Consider the following 25,616-nt stretch of genomic DNA (forward strand, 5'->3'; position numbering starts at 1 on the left):
TGCTTGCACTGCTTCCATTCCTTATTTATAAAAATTATATGCCCTCTAATATTACAGGTGGTTCTAAAATATTTGTGTTTGCTGATGACACTAGCTTGGTAGTAAAGGATGGTGTATACAACATTGGTCCTGGTTTAAATACGGCAGTTCCAGACATAAGTTCATGGCCTGCAGAACATAAACTACCGCTAAATTGCAGTACGGCTCAGTTTTTACAGTTTCTAACACACAGTTCAACAAAACCCATTTTAATTTCACAGAATGGGCATATGATTAGTGAAATGGAACAATTCAAATTTGTAGGTGTTCATATAGATAGTAAACTAAAGATTTCTGGAAATTACTGCAACCAGTCGCCTTTTAAGAAACCTGCATTCGTCACAGTCACAGTGTTCCCTTCATAACGGATAAAAGTTTTAGATAATAAACTGTCACAGAAAGCCCACACTCAGAATCTTGTTCAAAGACTTAATGCTGCCATTTTTAATATCTGAATAGCATATGAAGTAAATGATAGTTCAACACGAAAATTAGTCTACTTTGCTTATTTTCATTCACTTATGATGTATGGTATTATATTTGGGGGTAACTCTTCCCATGGATATTTTTGGCTCAGAAACGGGCAGTTTGGGCAATAAGTGGAGTAAGTTAGCGAACCTCTTGTTGACTAACATTCATTAGTCTGGGTATTCTAACGTCTGTCAATATATATATTCTTTACTATCATTTCTTGTTAACAATATCAGCTTATTCCCAAGAGTTAGCAGCTTTCACTCAGTTGATACTGGGCAGAAATCCAATCTGCATTTGGATTGCATTTCATTGACTCTTGTGCAGTATACTGCTGCATCCCTTTTCAGTAAGCTACCACAAGAATTCAAAAATCTCAGCAGTAATCCACACAGTTTCAAATCGAAACTGAAGAGTTACCTCATGGGTCACTCCTTCTATTCTGTCAAGGAGTGCCTTGAAAAATGAAGCTGATTCCTGTGTTATATTGTTGATTGCGTTTACATAAACTTACGGCTTATCTTTTTTTGGGTTCATAAACACTGTAATTTATATGTTATTAGTTTTATGTTGCAATTTCATGTATTAGCACATTCCATGATCTTGGCTGTTTGCTCCTCATTTTGGTCCTGTGTAACTAGATGTGCAAAGCAAAAAAATTAAAAATTAAAAAGAAACACTAATGTCTATTTATGATGCTAACAGGTGATTATTGTTGATATGAAAGTGCATAATATGAATCTTCATGAGAGTAAGACTTATACTGTTGCCTGTGTGACCTTCAGCTATCATCTGAGTAGTGTTTGCTATGGTTGACATTAGACCCTTTATTTGTATGTTTCATCAGCAAACATCATAGTTTCTGAACACCCCTTTAAAGTAATTGGAAGGTCATTCCTGTAGTTTAGAAACAAGAGTCGACCCAGTACTGATCCTTGTGGTACTCCACATATTATGTTCCTCCATTCTGAGGTTAATTTCATGACTGAGACACAATGTGTTAAGGAGATCCTCTGCTTTCTGTTATGAAGGTAAGATTCCATTTGCTACAAAAGAGATTCCACTAATGCCACAACACTTTAGTTTGTCAAGTAGAATTTTGCGGCCAGACAACCAAACGCTTTGGCAAGGCCTCAGAACATTTGTTGTTTGACTAAGCTAGTATTTCATTTGTGAGATACTGTATTGTTTTCTCTGTAGAGAAAACTTTATGAAAGCCAAATCAATAGATATTTAACAAATTCTATTCAATTAAATGAGTCAGTTTTCCTAAATCAGTCACTTTTTTGAACACTTTTGTAAAGACTGGATGGAATTACATAGGTCAGTAATTTGAGGTTGTTTGCTTATCCCTAGTTTTGTAGCTGTGTGTTACTACAGCATACTTACACTGATCAGCCAAAACATTATGACCACCTGTTTAATAGCATGTTGTTCCATTTTTCAAAACATGGTACAACATAGATTCTGCTTGGAATGCATTCTACAAGTCCTTTTGTGGCACCAGATGTCTTAAGCACAGATCGAGCAATTCCCACAAATTACCAGATAGTGGTTTACTGGCACACATCTGGTGCATGATATGTTTTCTGATGGGTACAGATCAGGCAGATTTGCTGGCCAAGACATCAGTGTGGGTTCACTATAATGCCCCTCAAACCACCGTAACACAAATCATCACTGGTGTAGAGGGAGACTTCATGTGTGAAGCAATGCAGATTACTTGCAATAATGTTCATGTAGTTCAATGCTGTCATGATGCCTTTGATTACCACCACAGATCCCATGGAAGCCCAATTCCACATAACCCATAGAATAATTCTGACCTCTCCAACCTGCATGTGTGGCACAGTGCATGTTTTATGCAGCCATTCACCTGGGCCACGGTGTGCAAGGACCCAACCATGTACCTAGTATAACAAGAAATGCAATTAACGCGACAGGCAACACATTTCTATTGATCCATGATTAATACTCGGTGATGCTGTGCCCACTGCAGTTATAACTGATGATGTCATTGAGTCAACACAAGAACATGCAAGGGTTGTGTGATGTTTAACAAAGGCCTTTGAATAGTGGGGTCCAAAACCCTTATGCCTGCACCAGAATTGTACTCTGTCATCAGATATGGCACAGATCACTGCCTATCCTGGATTACACAAAGAGGGATCCTCTGACCTCTGCTTTTTTGTGATAAGACATGGTCGTCCAATACCATACAGTCTATTTGTTATTTCCTTCAACCACTTCCCGTAGGTGCTCACAACAGCAGTATGCCAGCAGGTGACCAGTTTTGCCATTTCAGAGATTCTCGCTTCCAGCCACAGTTCAAAAAAGTGCTATTTGTCAAAATGTGTACATCAGTGGTCTGTATGGTTTTTATTTTTCTTTAATCGAATTTTTATGTTGTTCAAAAATTGCAACATCGTCTAAACTTTTCCCACTAATTAAGACCGTAGAAGCATGGTGTTTGCCAAACGTACTTATGACCAAAAATTGGTTCTAGTAGCTCGAGTCCAAGGTTCTTTTTGTTCTTGTGGTGATATTTCCATATAAACTTTAATCCCATAGCACATATTTTCTTTATATCTAACCGAGGTGAAATTTCAATTTTTATAAATTCACACCCGTATGAGCTGAATTTCCAAAAACAGTGAAACGCGTAGTTTTTTCACTTTTAACTGAGAAGCCAAAAATTTTCATAGATGTAGCTTTAAAAATGCATTATTATTTTCTTAAAACATTTCATCCCTTTAGGGGTTGCAGCTCGAAAACACTAAAACATCTGTCTTTATTTTATTATTATTTGTAACCGAATAGTCAAATGCCACTGTTTATAGATGTAGCATTAGAAACATGTTAGCAGTTGTTTAATACTGATTTATTTTTTTAAAAAAATCACTAATTATTTCACCTTCATAGGGGTTGAATTTCCAAAAACAGTGACACACATATTTCTTTATTTCTTTCTGAGAAACCATATACCAATTTTTGTACATCTAATTTCATAATTAAAAATTAAATCTATAAAAAATGGTATTTTACTTCTTGGTTAGATATATAGAAAATATGATCTAGGGGATTAAAGTTTCTCTGGAAACATCACCACAAGAAAACAACAGGCATCATTAACAAAAGCCTTGGATTCCAGCTACCAGAATTGCTTTTTGGTCAGAAATATATTCGGAAAATACAATGCTTCTATGACCTTAATGGGGAAAGTTTAGAAGATGCTGCAGTTTTTGAATGACATGAAAATTCGATTAAATAAAAACAAAAAGCCATATAGTGTACATAAGTGAAGCAGTGGTGTGTGTGTGTGTGTGTGTGTGTGTGTGTGTGTGTGTAGCTTGAGTCGGTCCAAATAAATGCTGCTCATCACATCTTTCATGCACTGCCCAGTGTCAATGGACAGCCTTGGTCTGTTCCCATCAAAAAAAATTAAAATTAAGGTAGAATTTTACACGCCCATTTGACATAGCAGTCCCAAATTAGTCTACTGTGATATTTGTTTTAGCAATATTTATTAACAGAGGCAGTGAAACATGAGTACTCCACTAGTGGCAGTACCATTCTGGCCCGCGCTACCACCATGCACAAGCACCTCAGTCGTTGCTGGAGTACTGATTATGCTTAGTATTTTACTGCCCCTGTAATACATATCACTAAATTGAATATCACACCAGACTTAACTGGTAGTGCTCCATAAAATGAGCACATTACCTTCATATTGAAAAATCATTTTGTTTGAAATGGGAAACAGACAGATGCATTCCATCGATGCTGGTCCTTCAATGAAAGCGACGATGAGCAGGATTTGTTTGGGCTGATGCCAACTAAACGATGAATAAACAAAATTGCAAATATCTGCTAAAACGCCAGGGAAAATGCGCTTGATGACGCATGGTAGAGGCACCTAGTATATACTGTATATATAAAATGTTTGGGAAAGTGAGATACAACAAACTTATGGAAAAAATGACTTTCTGTCATGAATGACATCACAAATTTGTGCAAAACAGATAGAGGTGAGAAATTATTTTCAAAAATATGAAGAACTTCCATCCTCTGCAAACAAAAGGTCATGATCTTAAGACTCTGCATGTACTATCCAGTGTCTTTTTTGTGGTATCAAAGTAAAGCCAGGAGTGTAACTTAAGTTCCTGTCACTCATACTCACCCCAGCAGGCTCCATCCAGCCATCTGCGATGTCACTCAGTTTACTTGGAGTGTAGGCAGATGATGGTATAATTATGAAAAGCTTCTTTACTGGGAAACTAGAATCATTTAGTCCCTGTTGGTCAATATAATCTTCAATCTTCTCAATCATACCTGTAAGCATTATTACATCTAATTTGATGACTGACACTCGTGTTGATAATATGAATAATTAGACATCTGCTATAACAAAATTTTAATATTGTTGACTGTACAGACTACTGTCATTGCAGGTTGAGTTTCCCTCTCACAATGGCCTTCCATGGAATAAAAAGAACATTTTTTAAAGTCCATCTTCTAATAAAACCAGCAAATTATAAATAAACATCTGCCATTCAACTGGTTCAACATGATAGTCTGTTTTTTCCTGTACTGTGGGGACCGATGACCTCAGCAGTTTGGTCCCATAGGAACTTACTTAACCTATACTGTGATGACCCCATAATCTCTGCAACATTTAACACCATCAAGTGTGTTCCTCTCTCTCTCTCTCTCTCTCTCTCTCTCTCTCTCTCTCTCTCTCTACACACACACACACACACACACACACACACACACACACACACACACACACACTGCAACGACCACTGTCAATGTTTTAATTAATTCATTTGTTTTTTTTTCTGTTCTTAGGATTGTCACATACTCAATTATTTTTGGACTTCCCAATACAGTGTACTAGCTGATAATGTTATAATTTTTCACAAGGTAGGAAATGACGCCAGTTCATAACAGTGGTTTCTTTATTACAAAGTACACATTTTCGTTATGAATTAAAAATCAGTGCAGGAGCTCAGCAAAGCAATCATGACCTGTAAGTAATCTCAGAGTTGCCACTTTTCATTCTATTGATAATCTTGGGTAACTTTCCCTGTAAGATATCTTATATGGTACTTAATAAAACATTCTTTTAATTTATATGTATACAGGATGTCGTTTCTGTAGAATGTTTGTATGATATATAGCTCGAAGGAATGATGTTTTATCAATCTTTATCACTATTTTCTGAAAATAATTTGCCCAAACACATAGTTATTAAGAACTCTAGAAACATGCACGTTATGTCACAAATCAGTAATTCTGACAACAGTCTCAAGGCTTAGTAGGCAGTGTAGTAAAATGAGAGACAGTACAACAAGCCACAAATGAGGATAACATTACCATTAATTTAAACAGAACGGCTGTAAATGATCTGTCACAGTTAGCAGATATGTTTGATAATAATTCCTCAAATGTAATAGAGAATATAGATCATGAGAAAAATCAAAAAAGGATGTTGAACAAACAACTAACATAAAATTCAGTCATATGACTGTCTCAACCCCTTCTCAACAGAGTGCTAAAGACTTCTTCGTATATAACTTACACTGTCTTTTCTGAAATATGTAATGTATCACTAACTCAGAGCATTTTTCGAGAGAGATTGGAATATGTCATTGTCAAACCCCTCTATAAGAAAGGTGACAGGAGAGCTGCCAGGCACTACCAACCTATTAACATCATTTTTCAAGATTTTTGAGAAGTTTATGTTTTCTAGAACAGTACTGCATCTACGACAATAATGTACTCAGTAAACAGTTTGGATTTCATAAGAGTTGCCGAACTGAGAGTATCATTTACACATTCACTCACCAAATTTTACAGGCACTAAATAATACAGTAGCACCAGCTAGTATTTTCTGTGACCTACCTAAAGCATCTAACTCTGTGAATCACAATAACTCTCTTAGATAAATTGACGTTTCATGGAATCGATGGTACAGGAAACTAACGAACAATGTCATATCTAACTAGAAGAATGCAAGAAGTTTTACTTTATAATTCAGCCAATGCAAACAGGGGAGATTCTTCTGACTGGAGAGAAATCATTATGGGATTCCACAAAGTTAAATCTTAGGTCCACTATTGTTGCTCATATATGTAAACACCTTCCATCTCATATACAACATGCAGGATTAGTTCTTTTTGTGAATGACACCAGTATTTTAATCAATCCAAACGTACATACAGCATGAGAAGAAATGGTAAATAATGTTCTTAAAAGTATTATTGAGTAGTTTTCTGTAAATGGTGGTATCCTCAGTTTCAGACAGACTTAAACATATACAGTTCTGCACATCTAGAGGGACTACACAAATGTAACTCATGCGAGGAAATAATAACCAGGGTGGAAATGTCAAAATTTTTAGGTGTCCACACTGATGAAGGTTTAAACTGAAGAAAAGAAACTGGAACTCCTAAAACAATCTAGTTCAGCCGCATATGCACTTATAATCATTGCAGATCTTGGGGAGTTGACATTTTTTTGCATGTTGTCATTCAGTAATGTCGTCTGGAATAATGTTCAGGGATAACTCAGCTTTGTTTACAGTGTTTACTGTTCATAAACTTGCTGTAAGAATGAGATGTGATGCTCACCCATAGTCATCTTGTAGACATTTGTTTAATGAGTAAGGCATTTTGACTACTGCTTCACAGCATATTTATTCCTTCATGAAGTTTATTGTAAATAATACACTGCAGTTCAAAAGGAAAAATGATGTACATAATTACAACAAAACAAACAGTTAGATTCATTACTCCACATTAAGGCTGTCTTTAGCGCAAAAGGGGTGCACAATGCTGCCACCAAAATGTTTGTCACTTACCAAATGTTATGCAAGTTTGACAGAAAGCAAAGTTAAATTTGAAAACAAACTGTAAAAATTTCTCCTTGATCGCTCCTTCTGCTCCATAGAAGAGTTTCTAATTTTGTAATGTGTACAATAAAGGAAAGTCAGCACTCACATATAAGGGATCAATGCATGGAAAGCAGAGACACATAACAAAAACAGCATTCTCATTAGTTTTTAAGCATTAACTCTTTTTCTAGCAATACTACAAATATTGACAAACAGAACCACACAGACACCAAAATGCACACTCCCAAGGCCATGGCAAGACACAGCAACAGGAGTCCTCAGTCTTGCTGTGGCCTGCATGTCACTATGTGTATTATTGATAGATAAAAAAAATGCAATTTCTGTTGCATATTTCTGTGCTTCATGCATCTATCCACTTTAGGCGACTGTTTTGTCTTCTCCTTATTTTATATATTGCTCCAATTTCCATTATTTTTATAATTTTGTAATGTGTAAAAGGTGATGGGAAGGAATTATTAACTCACAAAAAAAGTCAATGATCAGTATGTAGCCATATTTACATGTGAATGTGTAATTTTAATGTAAAATGGCTCATTCCATATAATACGATTAATTGTACAAATGATCCACAGAACATGAACATCAGTGTAAAATTTGCTTTAGCATCCACCACAGTTGTAATACATAGAAAAAATATGGTTACAGACTTGTACACCTGTAGTCCTCCTCAAGCATATCACTGCCTCAGTAACTACAGTAGAACCCCTCTGATCTGACCTTGGATGGTCCGTCACTCCGGTTAGTCCGACCATGCTCATGCTCGCGAACCTGTGCCAACTTGTCACTGACTGGACGCCTGTTGGGCCATTGTTGCAGTGTCTATCGTACTGCGTATTGTTATACTGTACGTTATTGTGCAGATTTATCCTTTGTTGGGATTAAAAAACGTCGTTGTTAGCTTTATTCTGTGTTCTCTACAGTACTTATTACTGTAGATTCACTGCGCGTACAGTTGTCTGTTTTTCAACATGTCTGGATTCGAACGTAAACACGTAACTCTTTCACTAAATGAAAAATTAGCAGTGCTACAAAGACTGGACAAAGGAGCTTCGCTCCAAAAAATTGCAAAGAAACTGAATGTAGGCGTTACGACAATTAAGGATTGTAGGAAGAATCGGAAAGACACTAACTCCTATAAAGTTACGATTATGGTGATAACACTCTGAAGAATTGCAAAACATTAAAAAGGCCTTAAATTGAACTGCTTGATAATGCATTGTGGATCTGGTTTTGTCAAGAAAGAAGGAAAGGAACTCCAATATCTGGGCCAATTCTCAAAGAAAAAGCAATATTTTTGCACAAAAAACTGGAAGCCAAAAGTAAATTTGCTGCCAGTGAAGGCTGGATTGATCCTTGGAAAACTCGTCAAAAATGTATCCCTGACTCTCTTTCCAAAAAATTTGTTTTTGTTTCTACTGTAAAAACAATGCATACAGTATAATCATTTCTTAGTTTATACATACAGTAGCTTACTTCTTTGTAAAAAATTTCTTTTTTATGTACAGTGCTATGAACATTTTTTAGTTTACAGTATATACGTTATTATGTACAGTACGGTACTGTAATTTGTTTTCGTTTTCCCTTTTAAAACCAATACATGTTATAGTGTATGTAGACGTTTTTTAGTTAATATACTGTTTAACACTGAGTAAAAAGCATCTTTTTATATTACGGGAGACATCTTTTATTTCTTAAATACACTCCTGGAAATGGAAAAAAGAACACATTGACACCGATGTGTCAGACCCACCATACTTGCTCCGGACACTGCGAGAGGGCTGTACAAGCAATGATCACACGCACGACACAGCGGACACACTAGGAACCGCGGTGTTGGCCGTCGAATGGCGCTACCTGCGCATCATTTGTGCACCGCCGCTGTCAGTGTCAGCCAGTTTGCCGTGGCATACGGAGCTCCATCGCAGTCTTTAAAACTGGTAGCATGGCGCGACAGCGTGGACGTGAACCGTATGTGCAGTTGACGGACTTTGAGCGAGGGCGTATAGTGGGCATGCGGGAGGCCGGGTGGACGTACTGCCGAATTGCTCAACACGTGGGGCGTGAGGTCTCCACAGTACATCGATGTTGTCGCCAGTGGTCGGCGGAAGGTGCACGTGCCCGTCGACCTGGGACCGGACCGCAGCGACGCACGGATGCACGCCAAGACCGTAGGATCCTACGCAGTGCCGTAGGGGACCGCACCGCCACTTCCCAGCAAATTAGGGACACTGTTGCTCCTGGGGTATCGGCGAGGACCATTCGCAACCATCTCCATGAAGCTGGGATACGGTCCCGCACACCGTTAGACCTTCTTCCGCTCACGCCCCAACATCGTGCAGCCCGCCTCCAGTGGTGTCGCGACAGGCATGAATGGAGGGACGAATGGAGACGTGTCGTCTTCAGCGATGAGAGTCGCTTCTGCCTTGGTGCCAATGATGGTCGTATGCGTGTTTGGCGCCGTGCAGGTGAGCGCCACAACCAGGACTGCATACGACCGAGGCACACAGGGCCAACACCCGGCATCATGGTATGGGGAGCGATCTCCTACACTGGCCGTACACCTCTGGTGATCGTTGAGGGGACACTGAATAGTGCACGGTACATCCAAACCGTCATCGAACCCATTGTTCTACCATTCCTAGACCGGCAAGGGAACTTGCTGTTCCAACAGGACAATGCACGTCCGCATGTATCCCGTGCCACCCAACGTGCTCTAGAAGGTGTAAGTTAACTACCATGGCCAGCAAGATCTCCGGATCTGTCCCCCATTCAGCATGTTTGGGACTGGATGAAGCGTCGTCTCACGCGGTCTGCACGTCAAGCACGAACGCTGGTCCAACTGAGGCGCCAGGTGGAAATGGCATGGCAAGCCGTTCCACAGGACTACATCCAGCATCTCTACAATCGTCTCCATGGGAGAATAGTAGCCTGCATTGCTGCGAAAGGTGGATATACACTGTACTAGTGCCGACATTGTGCATGCTCTGTTGCGTGTGTCTATGTGCCTGTGGTTCTGTCAGTGTGATCATGTGATGTATCTGACCCCAGGAATGTGTCAATAAAGTTTCCCCTTCCTGGGACAATGAATTCATGGTGTTCTTATTTCAATTTCCAGGAGTGTAGTTTAATTTTTTGTACTAAATGTCTTTTTATATTTTTTGCAATAAATATTAGATTTTTGGGATAATCTGACCTTTTTCTCGTTCTGACCATGGTGACGGATTAGAGGGGTTCTACTGTAGTCCTATCTTGGCAAATCCTATTTAGCTCTTCGTTTCTCTATTATACCCTCACTGGCACAAAAATTGCAACATCTAATAAATGATGTGTCATTATCTAGTTAATCTTATTCTATATTTTTATATAGGATATATTATTGGCATCGTTTAGTGAACAAACAATGAGGCAGTGACTGTTCACTGCACTAGCCGTAATACCTTTTCATGCATAACCTGAAAACAAAACACAGCATGTGAAGAAACAATGTTTACATATATTGTTGCACCTTGTACTGTTCCCCTTTGAATCACATGTGTTTGTGTGATCTTCCTGTGAGGATTGTAATCAGGTTTCTGGTGTAAACATGCTTTAATCCCTGAAGATACTGCAAGAGCTGTTGCTTTGGTGGAAGATGGCCCGCAGCACGCATTACATTGCCAAAATGTTCAGGACTATACCTTCCATGATATCCAGAACTGCAAAGAGGCACAGAGAAACTGGAGACTATGCTAGGAAACAAGGGTCAGGCTTAAGAAGAGCATTATCAGCAAGAGATGATCAATCCATACAAGTTCTTTGCAACAGTCACACCACCACGAGTGAAGCATGAAATAGACTCCAACAAGTTTGAGGGTTTATGAGAGAATGGAAGAAACCAATCCAGAAGATCTGATACAGGCACAGAACTCACCAGAGAGCATCAGACAGCTCAACTAAGTTTCACAAGGGAATATCACAGCTGGAGCGTACAACAGTGGGAGCAAATGTGATTCATTGATGAGTCAAATTTTGGCCTATGGTCACCTGACAGTAAAGAGAGGGCCGGGACAAGGCCTGGGAAAAGGTATTCCTCTTGCACATTATCAACCCGGATGCCTTTTCGGGGTTGGATGTCTGATGGTGTGAACAGGAATCAATATGTCTGCAATAATAGAGCTTGGGGCCTCACAGCACATTGCTATGTGGAATTACATCCTTTTGAAGCATGTTACGCCTATCGCTCCATTTATTACTGGTGGTGGCTTTACACTGATGCATGATAATGCATGCCACATGTCAAGACAGTTGTGCAAGAGTTCTTTGGTGAAACTGACATTCAGGCTATGGCTTGGCCTGCTCGAATCCCTGATTTGAATCCTATTGAACATGTATGGGACGCGCTGGGGAGAAGGGCCTATCAGCACAATTCCGAGAACTTACAGGACCTGTGGGAAAGCCTCCTGAATAAATGGGAGATGGTTTCTCAAGAACACATTGCAGCATTAATTAGGAGTATGCCTGAAAGGTTGGATACCATGATTAGTGCACGAGGGGTTGGTATATGCTTTTGAAGATGCAAAGAGAGGTCTGTGGATTGAAATGTGAAATGTAGCAAACCACAACACAGCAGCAGTAGATTACTGTCATAAAAATGACTGGAATTTAAAATAAAAATTCTTTACCAAATTGAAATGTTGTGTTTTTTGTGGTGGTCAGTGTGTATGACTGTCACAGATATCCTTTTCCATTTATTCTATCTACTAACTTCGTATGATCATTAATTTGTGAAAAATTTTAAGATTACATTTGAAATGGATTTTCTAGTTTTCTGACTGCAAACATTTCACTTCCATGTATTATGATACCCTACCAACATTTAGGTCATTAACTTTCTCAGGACTTTGTTAAGCTTCACACCAGCATACATCTTCTGGTCATGAAAGTTGCTTCGCTTTTAGCAGTTACCTCATTTTTTTTTCTTCTTTGATTCATGTTTAGCTAGCTATTATTATTTTTTCACTATTCTTCATTACTTTGACCTGTCCCCCACATTTTTAATTAGATTATATGTTTTGAACACTGATATGTGGTTCTGAGTAGACAAGATGGATTGCTGACACAACAACCTAGATCTGAAGATGACCCAGAGTGATAAAAATGCATAATCTAATTAAAAATATGCAACTGAGATGGAACAATAAATAATAATTACCTTATACCTGTACCTTTGTTATCATAAACTGTGTGTTGTAAAGGAATCCATATCTTTTTCCTCCAAATTCAATTCAGCACCACCTCATTAATTATTCAATGAACCCATATCATCTTCAGCACTCTCATGTAGTTTGGTGCCTTCATTTCAAAAGCTATCTACTTCTTGTCTGAGCTGTTTTTGTTCAATTTTACTTCTGACAAATACCTTTAGAAAATGCTTCATAACATTTAAACTTACATTTGAAGTTAACAAATTTCTGTTTTTCTGAAATGCCTTTCTTGCTATTGCCAGTCTGCAATTTCTAGCCTTACTATTTTGGCCATCATCAATTATTTTAGTACCAAAACAGCAAAATTCAAGTACCTGTAGTATCTCATTTCCTACCGAATTCTGTGAGCAACACCTTATTTAATTTGACTGCAATCCATTTCCTTTTTTCTCCCCCCTTGGTGTTCATATTATAACTTCTTTTCAAGGCACTGTCTGTAAGAGAATTACAATGTCATTGGCAAGTCACAAAATTTTATTTTCTTCTCCTTGAACTTTAATTCCCTCAGACTGTATAACATCAGGGACAAGTCTCAACTAATGTTTCTCATTTATGACCTTGGACACTTACAACTGCAGTATGGTTCAGTACAAGTCAGGAATAATCTTCCATTCTTTGTATTTTATCCCTATTACCTGCAGAATTTCAAAGAGTATAGTGCAGTTAACATTGTTAAAAGCTCTCTCCAACTCTACGAGTGCTATAGTGTTTGTCTTGTGTACATCTGTATTCTAATATAAACCATGTGGGTCAGTGTTCTTGTATTTAAATTTCTACAGAACCCAGGCTGATCTTCCCTGAGTTTGGTATGTACCAGTTTCTCCATTCTCCTGTAAATAATTTTGCAACCCTGACTCATTAAACTCATAGCTCATAGCACCTGCCTTGTTTTTGAACTAGAATTATTATTTCATTTTTCTTTAATTCTGAGAGTATTACATCTATCTCATGTGTCATCCACACCACATTGCATATTTCTATCATGACTGGCTCGCCCAAGGATGCCAGTAATTCTGACTGATCATCATCTAGTCCAGGGGCCTTATTCTGATTTTGAGCTCTTAGCACTCTCAGTCAGATTCTTCTCACAGTATCATATTGCCCATCTCATCTTCATTTACTTCCTCTTCCATTTCTATTATATTGCCTTCAAGTTAATATACTAGTACAGCCCTTCTATACATTTCTTCCACCTCTAAGCTTCCCTTCTTTGCTTAGTACTGGCTTTCCATCTGAGCTATTGATACTCATATGGCTGCTTTTCTTTGGTCCAAGATCTCTCTAATTTTTCTATAGATGGTATCTGTCTTTCTCATAGTCACATGTGCTTCTGCAGACTCCATCTGTCCTCTAGGTATACCAACATATCCTTTTGCATTCTCTGTCACTCTCACTTTTTGGGTGTCTGCATTACCTTAAGCCTGCTACATTTGATGCATTTTTATATTTTCGTCCTTCATCATTTAAATTGAACAACTTGTTTATTATACCAGGATTTATACTGTGAATTGTGCTTTTGCTGATTTGATCCTTTGCTGCCTTCACTATTTCATCTCTCAAAGCTACCCATTTGTCTTCTGTTATATTCCTATTGAGTGATGAAAGACTGGTGGAGCTAGATACATTGTGGTTTGACAGATGATGCGGCATGGTGTGAGTACCAACACAGGTGAGCATAGCCCACAAAAAGGCAGTGTGTTGCACTGTCTGTCTGACCAGCAGACAACACGTCAACCTCTGCTATTGGTGGAATATGCAGCCATTAAGCAGGCCGTCTGTCGTACGGGGCTGCAGGTAGTCTGAAGGGTTATGCCAAATGGTCTTCCCTGGTGAGTGTGCATTCCTGGCCCTTGTAGGGTATGAGTGTGCTCCTATGGAAAAAACTCAGAGGCTGCAAATTAGTTCATGGGTACTGCATAAGTAAAATTCACACTAAAAATATATGGACTAGACAGTAGCACCACATGAAAGGGAAAAATGAAGTGAGGAAGCATGCATAAACATTTACACTGTAGGTATAATAGTACTTTAGATTATTTTCAGGAGGCAATAAATTTACAGTGCTAGAAATTTTTGGAAAAGCACCATTTGTGTGTAGTTGCATTTCAATTTATTAACCCTTTGAGTCTCAATAATACAAAAAAATAATATTAAATTTTTTTTCATAATTGAGCTCTGTCATCTTAATAAGCAACGAATACAAGAAGAAATTGTCAAAAAGTGAACAATCAATTACTTTAAGAAAGTGGTTCCACTTTAGAACATAATTTCACATAATTAATATTTATTGCATAATAAGCAATGAATACAAGGAGAAATTGGAAGAAAGTGAATGATCAATTGTTTTAAGGTTGTGGTTTCACTTTGGAACTACTAGGACATACAGTTTTCAACCACCCTTCATTTCATGAGAAATGTTTGAAAGCAATTTTGCTTGTCCTAGACACAATACCACAACTTGAAATTTCCATTAACTCTCAATTCTTAAAATGAATTATAGTCCAAAATAACAAGCAAAAATGGGCCTAAAATTTAATGAATTTATATCAAAAGTGCATACTGCTTCAGTGGTTTCATTTTGATACCACTCAAAAAAGCAGTTGTACAAACTCCTTAAGTTAAATCTCCTACAGTCACGTCACACAGTCTCCACACCAATTATTGCTCTGAATTCTGTGGCTGCCACATAGCACTACATTAGTGCAATTACCTCAGTGTACCACTAGAAGTCTCTGTCTTATAACAGCATCAGTGGTTTCATGTGAAAGGCATTGGTACTTAAAAACAATTCATATAATAGTGGTTTCAGCCCCCCCCCCCCCCCCCCCTGAACCATGGACCTTGTCGTTGGTGGGGAGGCTTGCATGCCTCAGCGATACAGATAGCCGTACCATAGGTACAACCACAACGGAGGGGTATCTGTTGAGAGGCCAGACAAACGTGTGGTTTCTGAAGAGGGGCAGCAGCCTTTTCAGTAGTTGCAAGGGCAACAGTCTGGATGATTGACTGATCTGGCCTTGTAACAATAACCAAAACGGCCTTGCTGTGCTGGTATTGCGAACGGCTGAAAGCAAGGGGAAACTACGGCCGTAATTTTTCCCGAGGGCATGCAGTTTTACTGTATGGTTAAATGATGATGGCGTCCTCTTGGGTAAAATATTCCGGAGGTAAAATAGTCCCCCATTCGGATCTCCGGGCGGGGACTACTCAAGAGAATGCCGTTATCAGGAGAAAGAAAACTGGCGTTCTACGGATCGGAGCGTGGAATGTCAGATCCATTAATCGGGCAAGTAGGTTAGAAAATTTAAAAACGGAAATGGATAGGTTAAAGTTAGATATAGTGGGAATTAGTGAAGTTCGGTGGCAGGAGGAACAAGACTTCTGGTCAGGTGACTACAGGTTTATAAACACAAAATCAACTAGGGGTAATGCAGGAGTAGGTTTAATAATGAATAGGAAAATAGGAATGCGGGTAAGCTACTACAAACAGCACAGTGAACGCATTATTGTGGCCAAGATAGATACGAAGCCCACACCTACTACAGTAGTACAAGTTTATATGCCAATTAGCTCTGCAGATGACGAAGACATTGAAGAAATGTATGATGAAATAAAAGAAATTATTCAGATAGTGAAGGGAGACGAAAATTTAATAGTCATGGGTGACTGGAATTCGAGTGTAGGAAAAGTGAGAGAAGGAAACGTAGTAGGTGAATATGGATTGGGGCTAAGAAATGAAAGAGGAAGCCACCTGGTAGAATTCTGCACAGAGCACAACTTAATCATAGCTAACACTTGGTTTCAGAATCATGAAAGGAGGTTGTATACATGGAAGAACCCTGGAGATACTAAAAGGTATCAGATAGATTATATAATGGTAAGACAGAGATTTAGGAACCAGGTTTAAAATTGTAAGACATTTCCAGGGGCAGATGTGGACTCTGACCACAATCTATTGGTTATTAACTGTAGATTAAAACTGAAGAAACTGCAAAAAGGTGGGAATTTAAGGAGATGGGACCTGGATAAACTGAAAGAACCAGAGGTTGTACAGAGTTTCAGGGAGAGCATAAGGCAACAATTGACAGAAACACGGAAAAGTAATACAGTAGGAGAAGAATGGGTAGCTTTGAGGGATGAAGTAGTGAAGGCAGCAGAGGATCAAGTAGGTAAAAAGACGACGGCTAGTAGAAATCCTTGGGTAACAGAAGAAATATTGAATTTAATTGATGAAAGGAGAAAATATAAAAATGCAGTAAATGAAGCAGGCAAAAAGGAATACAAACGTCTCAAAAATGAGATCGACAGGAAGTGCAAAATGGCTAAACAGGGATGGCTAGAGGACAAATGTAAGGATGTAGAGGCTTATCTCACAGGGGGTAAGATAGATACTGCCTACAGGAAAATTAAAGAGACCTTTGGAGAAAAGAGGACCACTTGTATGAATGTCAAGATCTCAGATGGAAACCCAGTTCTAAGCAAAGAAGGGAAAGCAGAAAGGTGGAAGGAGTATATAGAGGGTCTATACAAGGGTGATGTACTTCAGGACAATATTATGGAAATGGAAAAGGATGTAGATGAAGATGAAATGGGAGATACGATACTGCGTGAAGAGTTTGGCAGAGCACTGAAAGACCTGAGTCGAAGCAAGGCCCCCGGAGTAGACAACATTCCATTGGAACTACTGACGGCCTTGGGAGAGCCAGTTCTGACGAAACTGTACCATCTGGTGAGCAAGATGTATGAAACAGGCAAAATACCCTCAGACTTCAAGAAGAATATAATAATTCCAATTCCAAAGAAGCAGGTGTTGACAGATGTGAAAATTACCGAACTATCAGTTTAATAAGCCACAGCTGCAAAATACTAACTCGAATTCTTTACAGACGAATGGAAAAACTAGTAGAAGCCGACCTCGGGGAATATCAGTTTGGATTCCGTAGAAATACTGGAACACGTGAGGCAATACTGACCTTACGACTTATCCTAGAAGCTAGATTAAGGAAAGGCAAACCTACATTTCTAGCATTTGTAGACTTAGAGAAAGCTTTTGACAATGTTGACTGGAATACTCTCTTTCAAATTCTAAAGGTGGCAGGGGTAAAATACAGGGAGCGAAAGGCTATTTACAATTTGTACAGAAACCAGATGGCAGTTATAAGAGCCGAGGGACATGAAAGGGAAGCAGTGGCTGGGAAGGGAGTGAGACAGGGTTGCAGACTCTCCCCGATGTTATTCAATCTGTATATTGAGCAAGCAGTAAAGGAAACAAAAGAAAAATTCAGAGTAGGTATTAAAATCCATGGAGAAGAAATAAAAACTTTGAGGTTCGCCGATGACATTGTAATTCTGTCAGAGACAGCAAAGGACTTGGAAGAGCAGTTGAACGGAATGGACAGTGTCTTGAAAGGAGGGTATAAGATGAACATCAACAAAAAGCAAAACGAGGATAATGGAATGTAGTCGAATTGAGTCGGGTGATGCTGAGGGAATTAGATTAGGAAATGAGACACTTAAAGTAGTAAAGGAGTTTTGCTATTTGGGGAGCAAAATATCTGATGATGGTCGAAGTAGAGCGGATATAAAATGTAGACTGGCAATGGCAAGGAAACTGTTTCTGAAGAAGAGAAATTTGTTAACATCGAGTATAGATTTAAGTGTCAGGAAGTCAATTCTGAAAGTATTTGTATGGAGTGTAGCCATGTATGGAAGTGAAACATGGACGATAAATAGTTTGGACAAGAAGAGAATAGAAGCTTTCGAAATGTGGTGCTACAGAAGAATGCTGAAGATTAGATGGGTAGATCACGTAACTAATGAGGAAGTATTGAATAGGATTGGGGAGAAGAGAAGTTTGTGGCACAACTTGACCAGAAGAAGGGGTCGGTTGGTAGGACATGTTCTGAGGCATCAAGGGATCACCAATTTAGTATTGGAGGGCAGTGTGGAGAGTAAAAATCGTAGAGGGAGACCAAGAGATGAATACATTAAGCAGATTCAGAAGGATGTGGGTTGCAGTAGGTACTGGGAGATAGAGGATAGAGTAGCATGGAGAGCTGCATCAAACCAGTCTCAGGACTGAAGACAACAGCAACAACAGTGGTTTCAGCAGAAACCACTAGTACTCAAAAGGGTAAACCAATAAAGTAACAATACAGCTGTCTGCAAATGCACGATTTTCCAAAAAGTACTTAAGATATACATGACAGAAGATATTAATATATTTAATTCATTTAAAAATTAATAAATTCTAAACACTATGTGACCTAATGGACAAAGTGTAAACTGATAGCACTTGAACAGCTCTACTAATAAATAGCTTCAGAATTTCTATTAAAGTAATACAATTTGAGTTATGAGCTGGAATGTTGATTCCAGGGTTGAAAAACAAAATTTAGATGCAAAGGAAACTGCAAAACATTAAGTGCAGCAGAAGTATTAAATAACAGACTACAATAGCAATTTGTACACACTTGATTCTCCTTAGGTTTAAAATAGATAGTAGTAAATAATGTTAATTTTGACCATTTCACTGAATAATGTACAACATATCCAAAAAGCCAAGGACCTCAGCAAAAACTAATGTAACCACAGATAAGGCTGGTGAAATTCTCATCCTAATTTGTATGTAATACTTGCAGTAGTGATAAGTTTCATATACATATATATTCGTTATGATGTTCACATAATGAAAAACCTTATGTTATAATTTTTGATAATAAATACAATGAAACTCATGTTTTGTAACAGCTCAATGTTGAGTCATGAAAAGTGATAATATGTGTAGCTTTCATAGTAACATGTTCAATACATGTAGTTCTATGGGTTTAAATATGACTGATCGAGTCTACATAAAGGCAACAGCCAGGCTGACCAGAGTCGGTTCACTTTGAGAGTTTGGTGAACAAGGATGTGTGCTGATGACCACTACGTAGGTAATGATTAAAGTGTTTAAAGTTTTTGGGTGGTAAGTGCAGAGACTTGTAGAAATTCAGCAGTAGGAGTTCAGCAACTTAGAGAAGTTTTGGCAGTTGTATTTATTGACTTTAACTCTGAACAGTAGAGGGATGGTAGATTTGGAAAAAATTCTGTATAGGTTCAGGACTTCAAGTATGAACTGCAGAATCATGTTTAAAAACTTGTGAAATTTCAGTAAAAATCCATGCACTTTGCAAAGTCATCCACAACTGATTTTTTGAATTGTAGCACTGAACAGCAAAGCTGTGCATCAGATTTAGTGCATTCTTTACTGATCTCACAAATCAGGCACTCACATTACTAAGCAAGTTCTCAATAAAGCATTTCAGTTATTGAATAGTACTTGGTTCTGTTATGGACATTTATTCATTCTACCAACTATAATCCTGCCTGCAATTTAATCAAGTTATAGGATGTTGGCAGAACAATAACAGGGAAATGCAACAGATGTGTGCCTGTGTTCTAGAGAGATGCGAAGCCAATAGACTTTAAATATCAGCCACACACTTAATTTAGCCCTTATTTTCCCCCTCCACCCCACTACACACACACACACACACACACACACACACACACACACACACACACAAGGAAGAAGAAGAAAACACTGTGTTAAGTAGAAAAACTTCAGTGCATCACACTTTCCTCTGTTTCAGTAAATTACTGATTAAAGTTGCCTCTGAAACTGTCAACAACTGGTTGTTCTTTCAATTTATCTACATGTTGTATCTATATTTCTCTGTCTTTCTAATTTATTCGATTTAATCTGCAATTATTAACCAATAAAATATGATCAGGGTCCACATCCCAAGAATATGTTGTCAGTTAAAAATACGGGTTTGAAATCTCTGTCAGGTAACCTGTCTTAAACCTTCTGGTGTCTCCAAGCTCCTTTCAGGTGTACAAGCTTCCTTTTTGACTCTTAAACCTAATGTTTGCAATGATTAAATTATGTACTGTGCAGAATTGCACTAGGTGATTTCCTCTTTAATTCCTTTCTCCCAGACACTGCTCTTCTACTATTTTCTTATCTTCTTTTCCTACCTTTTCCTACTTTTGAATTCTAGCCTCTCACTGCATTTAAATATTCATCTCCCTTTACAATCTGAATAACTTCTTTTATCCTGTCACACATTGTTTCAATCTCTCCATCATCTGATAGACATATAAACTTGTATTATTGTGCTGAATGTCGACTTCATGTCTTGGCTATGGTAATGTATTCACTGTGTTGTTCTTAGTAGCTTAGCTGCTTCCTTGTTTTCTTATTCATTATCAGACTTACATCTTTATTATATCCCACTCCTAATGATCCAACTCCCCAAGACACTATCCAAATTGAACCCTGCCTGCAACAGTTCCGTCCTCCATCACAGCGGGACCCACCTCCTCTTCCTCAAAATCACCCTCTCCAAACCTTCCAGGAATTTCTCACTTCCAGTCTTGCCTCTCAATCTTTCTTGAAAAACCTTAATCCTACTCCCAACATCACCACAGCCGAAGCCCAGGCTATCCGTGACCTGAAAGCTGACCGCTCCATCATCATTCTTCCGGCTGACAAGGGTTCCACGACCGTGGTACTTGATCGTCGGGAGTATGTGGCTGAGGGACTGCGTCAGCTTTCAGACAACTCTACATACAAAGTTTGCCAAGGTAATCCCATTCCTGATGTCCAGGCGGAGCTTCAAGGAATCCTCAGAACCTTAGGCCCCCTACAAAACCTTTCACCTGACTCCATCAAACTCCTGACCCCACCGACACCTCGCACTCCTACCTTCTACCTACTTCCTAAAATTCACAAACCCAAACATCCTGGCCGTCCCATTGTAGCTGGTTACCAAGTCCCCACAGAACGTATCTCTGCCTACGTAGATCAACACCTTCAACCCATTACATGCAGTCTCCCATCCTTCATCAAAGACACCAACCACTTTCTCGAACACCTGGAATCTGTACCCAGTCTGTTACCCCCGGAAACCATCCTTGTAACCATTGATGCCACTTCCCTATACACGAATATCCTGCACGTCCAGGGCCTCGCTGCAGTGGAGCACTTCCTTTCACGCCGATCACCTGCCACCCTACCCAAAACCTCTTTCCTCGTCACCTTAGCCAGCTTCATCCTGACCCACAACTTCTTCACATTTGAAGGCCAGACGTACCAACAATTAAAGGGAACAGCCATGGGTACCAGGATGGCCCCCTCGTATGCCAACCTATTTATGGGTCGCTTAGAGGAAGCCTTCTTGGTTACCCAAGCCTGCCAACCCAAAGTTTGGTACAGATTTATTGATGACATCTTCATGATCTGGACTCACAGTGAAGAACAACTCCAGAATTTCCTCTCCAACCTCAACTCCTTTGGTTCCATCAGATTCACCTGGTCCTACTCCAAATCCCATGCCACTTTCCTAGACGTTGACCTCCATCTGTCCAATGGCCAGCTTCACACATCCGTCCACATCAAACCCACCAACAAGCAACAGTACCTCCATTATGACAGCTGCCACCCATTCCATATCAAACGGTCCCTTCCCTACAGCCTAGGCCTTCGTGGCAAACGAATCTGCTCCAGTCCTGAATCCCTCGACCATTACACCAACAACCTGAAAACAGCTTTCGCATTCCGCAACTACCCTCCCGACCTGGTACAGAAGCAGATAACCAGAGCCACTTCCTCATCCCCTCAAACCCAGAACCTCTCACAGAAGAACCCCAAAAGTGCCCCACTTGTGACAGAATACTTCCCGGGACTGGATCAGACCTTGAATGTGGCTCTCCAGCAGGGATACGACTTCCTAAAATCCTGCCCCGAAATGAGATCCATCCTTCATGAAATCCTCCCCACTCCACCAAGAGTGTCTTTCCGCCGTCTACTAACCTTCGTAACCTCTTGGTTCATCCCTATCAAATCCCCAAACCACCTTCCCTACCCTCTGGCTCCTACCCTTGCAACCGCCCCCGGTGTAAAACCTGTCCTATGCACCCTCCCACCACCACCTACTCCAGTCCTGTAACCCGGAAGGTGTACACAATCAAAGGGAGAGCCATGTGTGAAAGCACCCACGTGATTTACCAACTGACCTGCCTGCACTGTGACGTTTTCTATGTGGGAATGACCAGCAACAAACTGTCCATTCGCATGAATGGACACAAGCAGACAGTGTTTGTTGGTAATGAGGATCACCCTGTGGCTAAACATGCCTTGGTGCACGGCCAGCACATCTTGGCACAGTGTTACACTGTCCGAGTTATCTGGATACTTCCCACCAACACCAACCTATCCGAACTCCGGAGATGGGAACTCGGCCTTCAGTATATCCTCTCTTCTCGATATCCGCCAGGCCTCAACCTCCGTTAATTTCAAGTTGCCGCCGCTCATACCTCACCTGTCTTTCAACAACTTCTTTGCCTCTGTACTTCCGCCTCGACTGACATCTCTGCCCTTACTCTTTGCCTAAATATGTCTGCTTGTGTCTGTGTATGTGCAGATGGATATTTGTGCATGTGTGTGTGTGCGCGAGTGTACACCTGTCCTTTTTTTCCCCCTAAGGGAAGTCTTTCCACTCCCGGGATTGGAATGACTCCTTACCCTCTCCCTTAAATCCCACATCCTTTCGTCTTTCCCTCTCCTTCCTGAAGAAGCAACCATCGGTTGCGAAAGCTAGTAATTCTGTGTGTGTGTTTGTGTGTTTTGTTCTTGTGCCTGTCTGCCGGCGTTTTCCCACTTGGTAAGTCTTGGAATCTTTGTTTTTAATATATTTTTCCCATGTGGAAGTTTTTTTCTATTTTATTTACATTTTTATTACCCGTATTTGATTTTGTATTTATTACCCTACAGTCCTGTGACCACAAGTCTTACTCTTCCTGCCATTGCACTTCACTAATGTCCCCTGTATCTAACTTCAGCTTATCCATTTTCCTTTTTAAATGCTCTAACCTACCTACCTGATTAAGGGATCTAGGACTGCACACTCTGACCCATAGAATGTCATTGTTGATTTTCCCGATGATGATACTCTCAGAGTTCCAAATGGGCATTATTTCCCTCCAGAATATTTTACCCAGAGGATGCCATCATTATTAAGCTATACAACAGAATTGCGTGCCCTTGGAGGAAAATAACAGATATACTTTTCCCTTGCTTACAGCCATTCACAATAACAACACAGCAAAGCCATGTTGTCTTAATGTTGACATAACAGTCAACCATCCAAACTGTTGAATCTGCAACCACTGAAAAGGCTGCTGCCCCTCTTCAGGAATCATACATTTGTCTGGCTTCTCAACAAATACCCCTCTGTTGTGGTTGCACCTACTGTATGGTTATCTGCATCACTGAGGCACACAAGCCAACCCCCAACAGCAAGGTCCACAGTTCATAGAGGGTTCATGAAAGTAACTTCCCAAAGAAAGTAGAAGACTGTCTAGTGGCACAGGAAAATAAGAGCATCGGAGATTATCTAATAAATAAAAATATGTAAATTATGTACAATCATTCCTATTAGAAAAGTAATCAGATTTGTCACTCTTTAAGAAAAATGTGACACCAAATGTTTCGTGTTCTTGACATCCCATATATTATTTTTAGGCTCATGTAAAATGTAATTCTACATGATAAAATGAAAAATAAATTAAGTCAGTAAGAAACATACTGCAGAAGTGATACTGTACTTACTATGGTTAAGTATTAAAAGCTTTAGAGCTTTATCACATCATAATACTGACACTTGCTCAATTGTCAAATGAGAGAAATGAATGGTGGAAACTGTATGAGATACCTCACTTTATTTAACTATGTTCCATTTATTTATCAAAGTTTACAACAGAAAAGGAAACATTATTTTTACATTGAACTGTGTTTTTATTATTGGCAGCTGACAATATACTTCTGTAATTCTGAATGCTTTTCTCTCCTCCGGTCAGTGTGCCACATCCCTTAATTTTTCTCTTCCTATTTTACTTTCAGCTCTGAAAACAGAAATTGCCAGCTCCAAATGCTAAATTGTAATTAAGGAATGATTTATGTACTCTTCTATACTCTTAACACCCAAACATTCAGACATTTTGTGTCGATAGAGTATCAATCAAAATACTGATTTAGTTTGTGCTGTGTGCTGTTGTCCCTTTCACGCAATTTCTGCTGGACGACAGCATACAGCATGAACTAAATTGGTGTTCTGGTTGATACCCTATTAACACGCAAAAGTTTGGTATCGATTTGAGTGTCTGATATCTGGAGGATTGGGTGTAACGGGCATACATGTGTAAATGGTGTGCTAGTTTAGGAAGATGACAATAAATGATGGGACATGCTGGGAGAGCTGTGTGGGTGGTTATAACATACTATACCTAAAAGCTAATGACTACAGTAAAATTCAATGAGCTAATACCTCTTAATCAAGGAGGGTCCTCGCTCAGGGTGGAGACTCTGGACCAGGCAGATCACAAATGGTTTGCAGCCCTCGTTTGACATCGTCTGGCAGTACGGGAAACTCACTTCAGTGACACACGTGGTGGCAAAGAGGGTGCCAAAATAGCCAGGGATAGAATAGTAATAAGCCCATCTGGTACCGCCTGTATGCTGGATGACAATTCTGTGGTTCGCACATGCTCTGGCGAAATGCCGCAGATGACAATGTGAGCCATGTGGTGCTGCGTGGCAAGCTGCTGGGAGCATTGGCGGGGGTGTTGCTTCATCAGAGTGGAACAAGAGACTGCTTGAGTGACAGTTTGGCATGCCTTGTGTCCAGAAAGCATGGCTGTCTAAGTTCACCGTCTGATGGAAGTGACCAGTGAGAGTTTTGGGGGGCTGGATTGCGGTCTGCGCAGCCTGTCATCAGCTGCTGTAAATGGAGGTGATGGAAGAAGTCCACACACAGTTCCCCCCCTTTTGAGAGGTAAACACCAGTGTCAACCATGCAGAGGGGTGTTTGAAGCTGACGGACGGTGCATGCTTGAGGGG

General features: G+C 39.6%; 1 protein-coding gene across 4 annotated transcripts in view; it reads right to left on the reverse strand.

Annotated features, from left to right (window-relative positions):
* The window catches only part of LOC126329815 (stimulator of interferon genes protein homolog), a 372,973-nt gene that overhangs the window by 44,872 nt on the left and 302,485 nt on the right, over positions 1 to 25,616 (reverse strand). For all 4 annotated transcript variants that reach the window (XM_049996215.1, XM_049996214.1, XM_049996213.1 and 1 more), the window contains one exon: positions 4,691 to 4,842. In XM_049996215.1, the coding sequence (XP_049852172.1) occupies positions 4,691 to 4,842 (152 nt within the window). The remainder of the gene's footprint in view (positions 1 to 4,690; positions 4,843 to 25,616) is intronic.

The sequence above is a fragment of the Schistocerca gregaria genome, chromosome 2 (assembly GCF_023897955.1).
Source record: "Schistocerca gregaria isolate iqSchGreg1 chromosome 2, iqSchGreg1.2, whole genome shotgun sequence".
NCBI classification, from domain to species: Eukaryota; Metazoa; Arthropoda; class Insecta; order Orthoptera; family Acrididae; genus Schistocerca; species Schistocerca gregaria.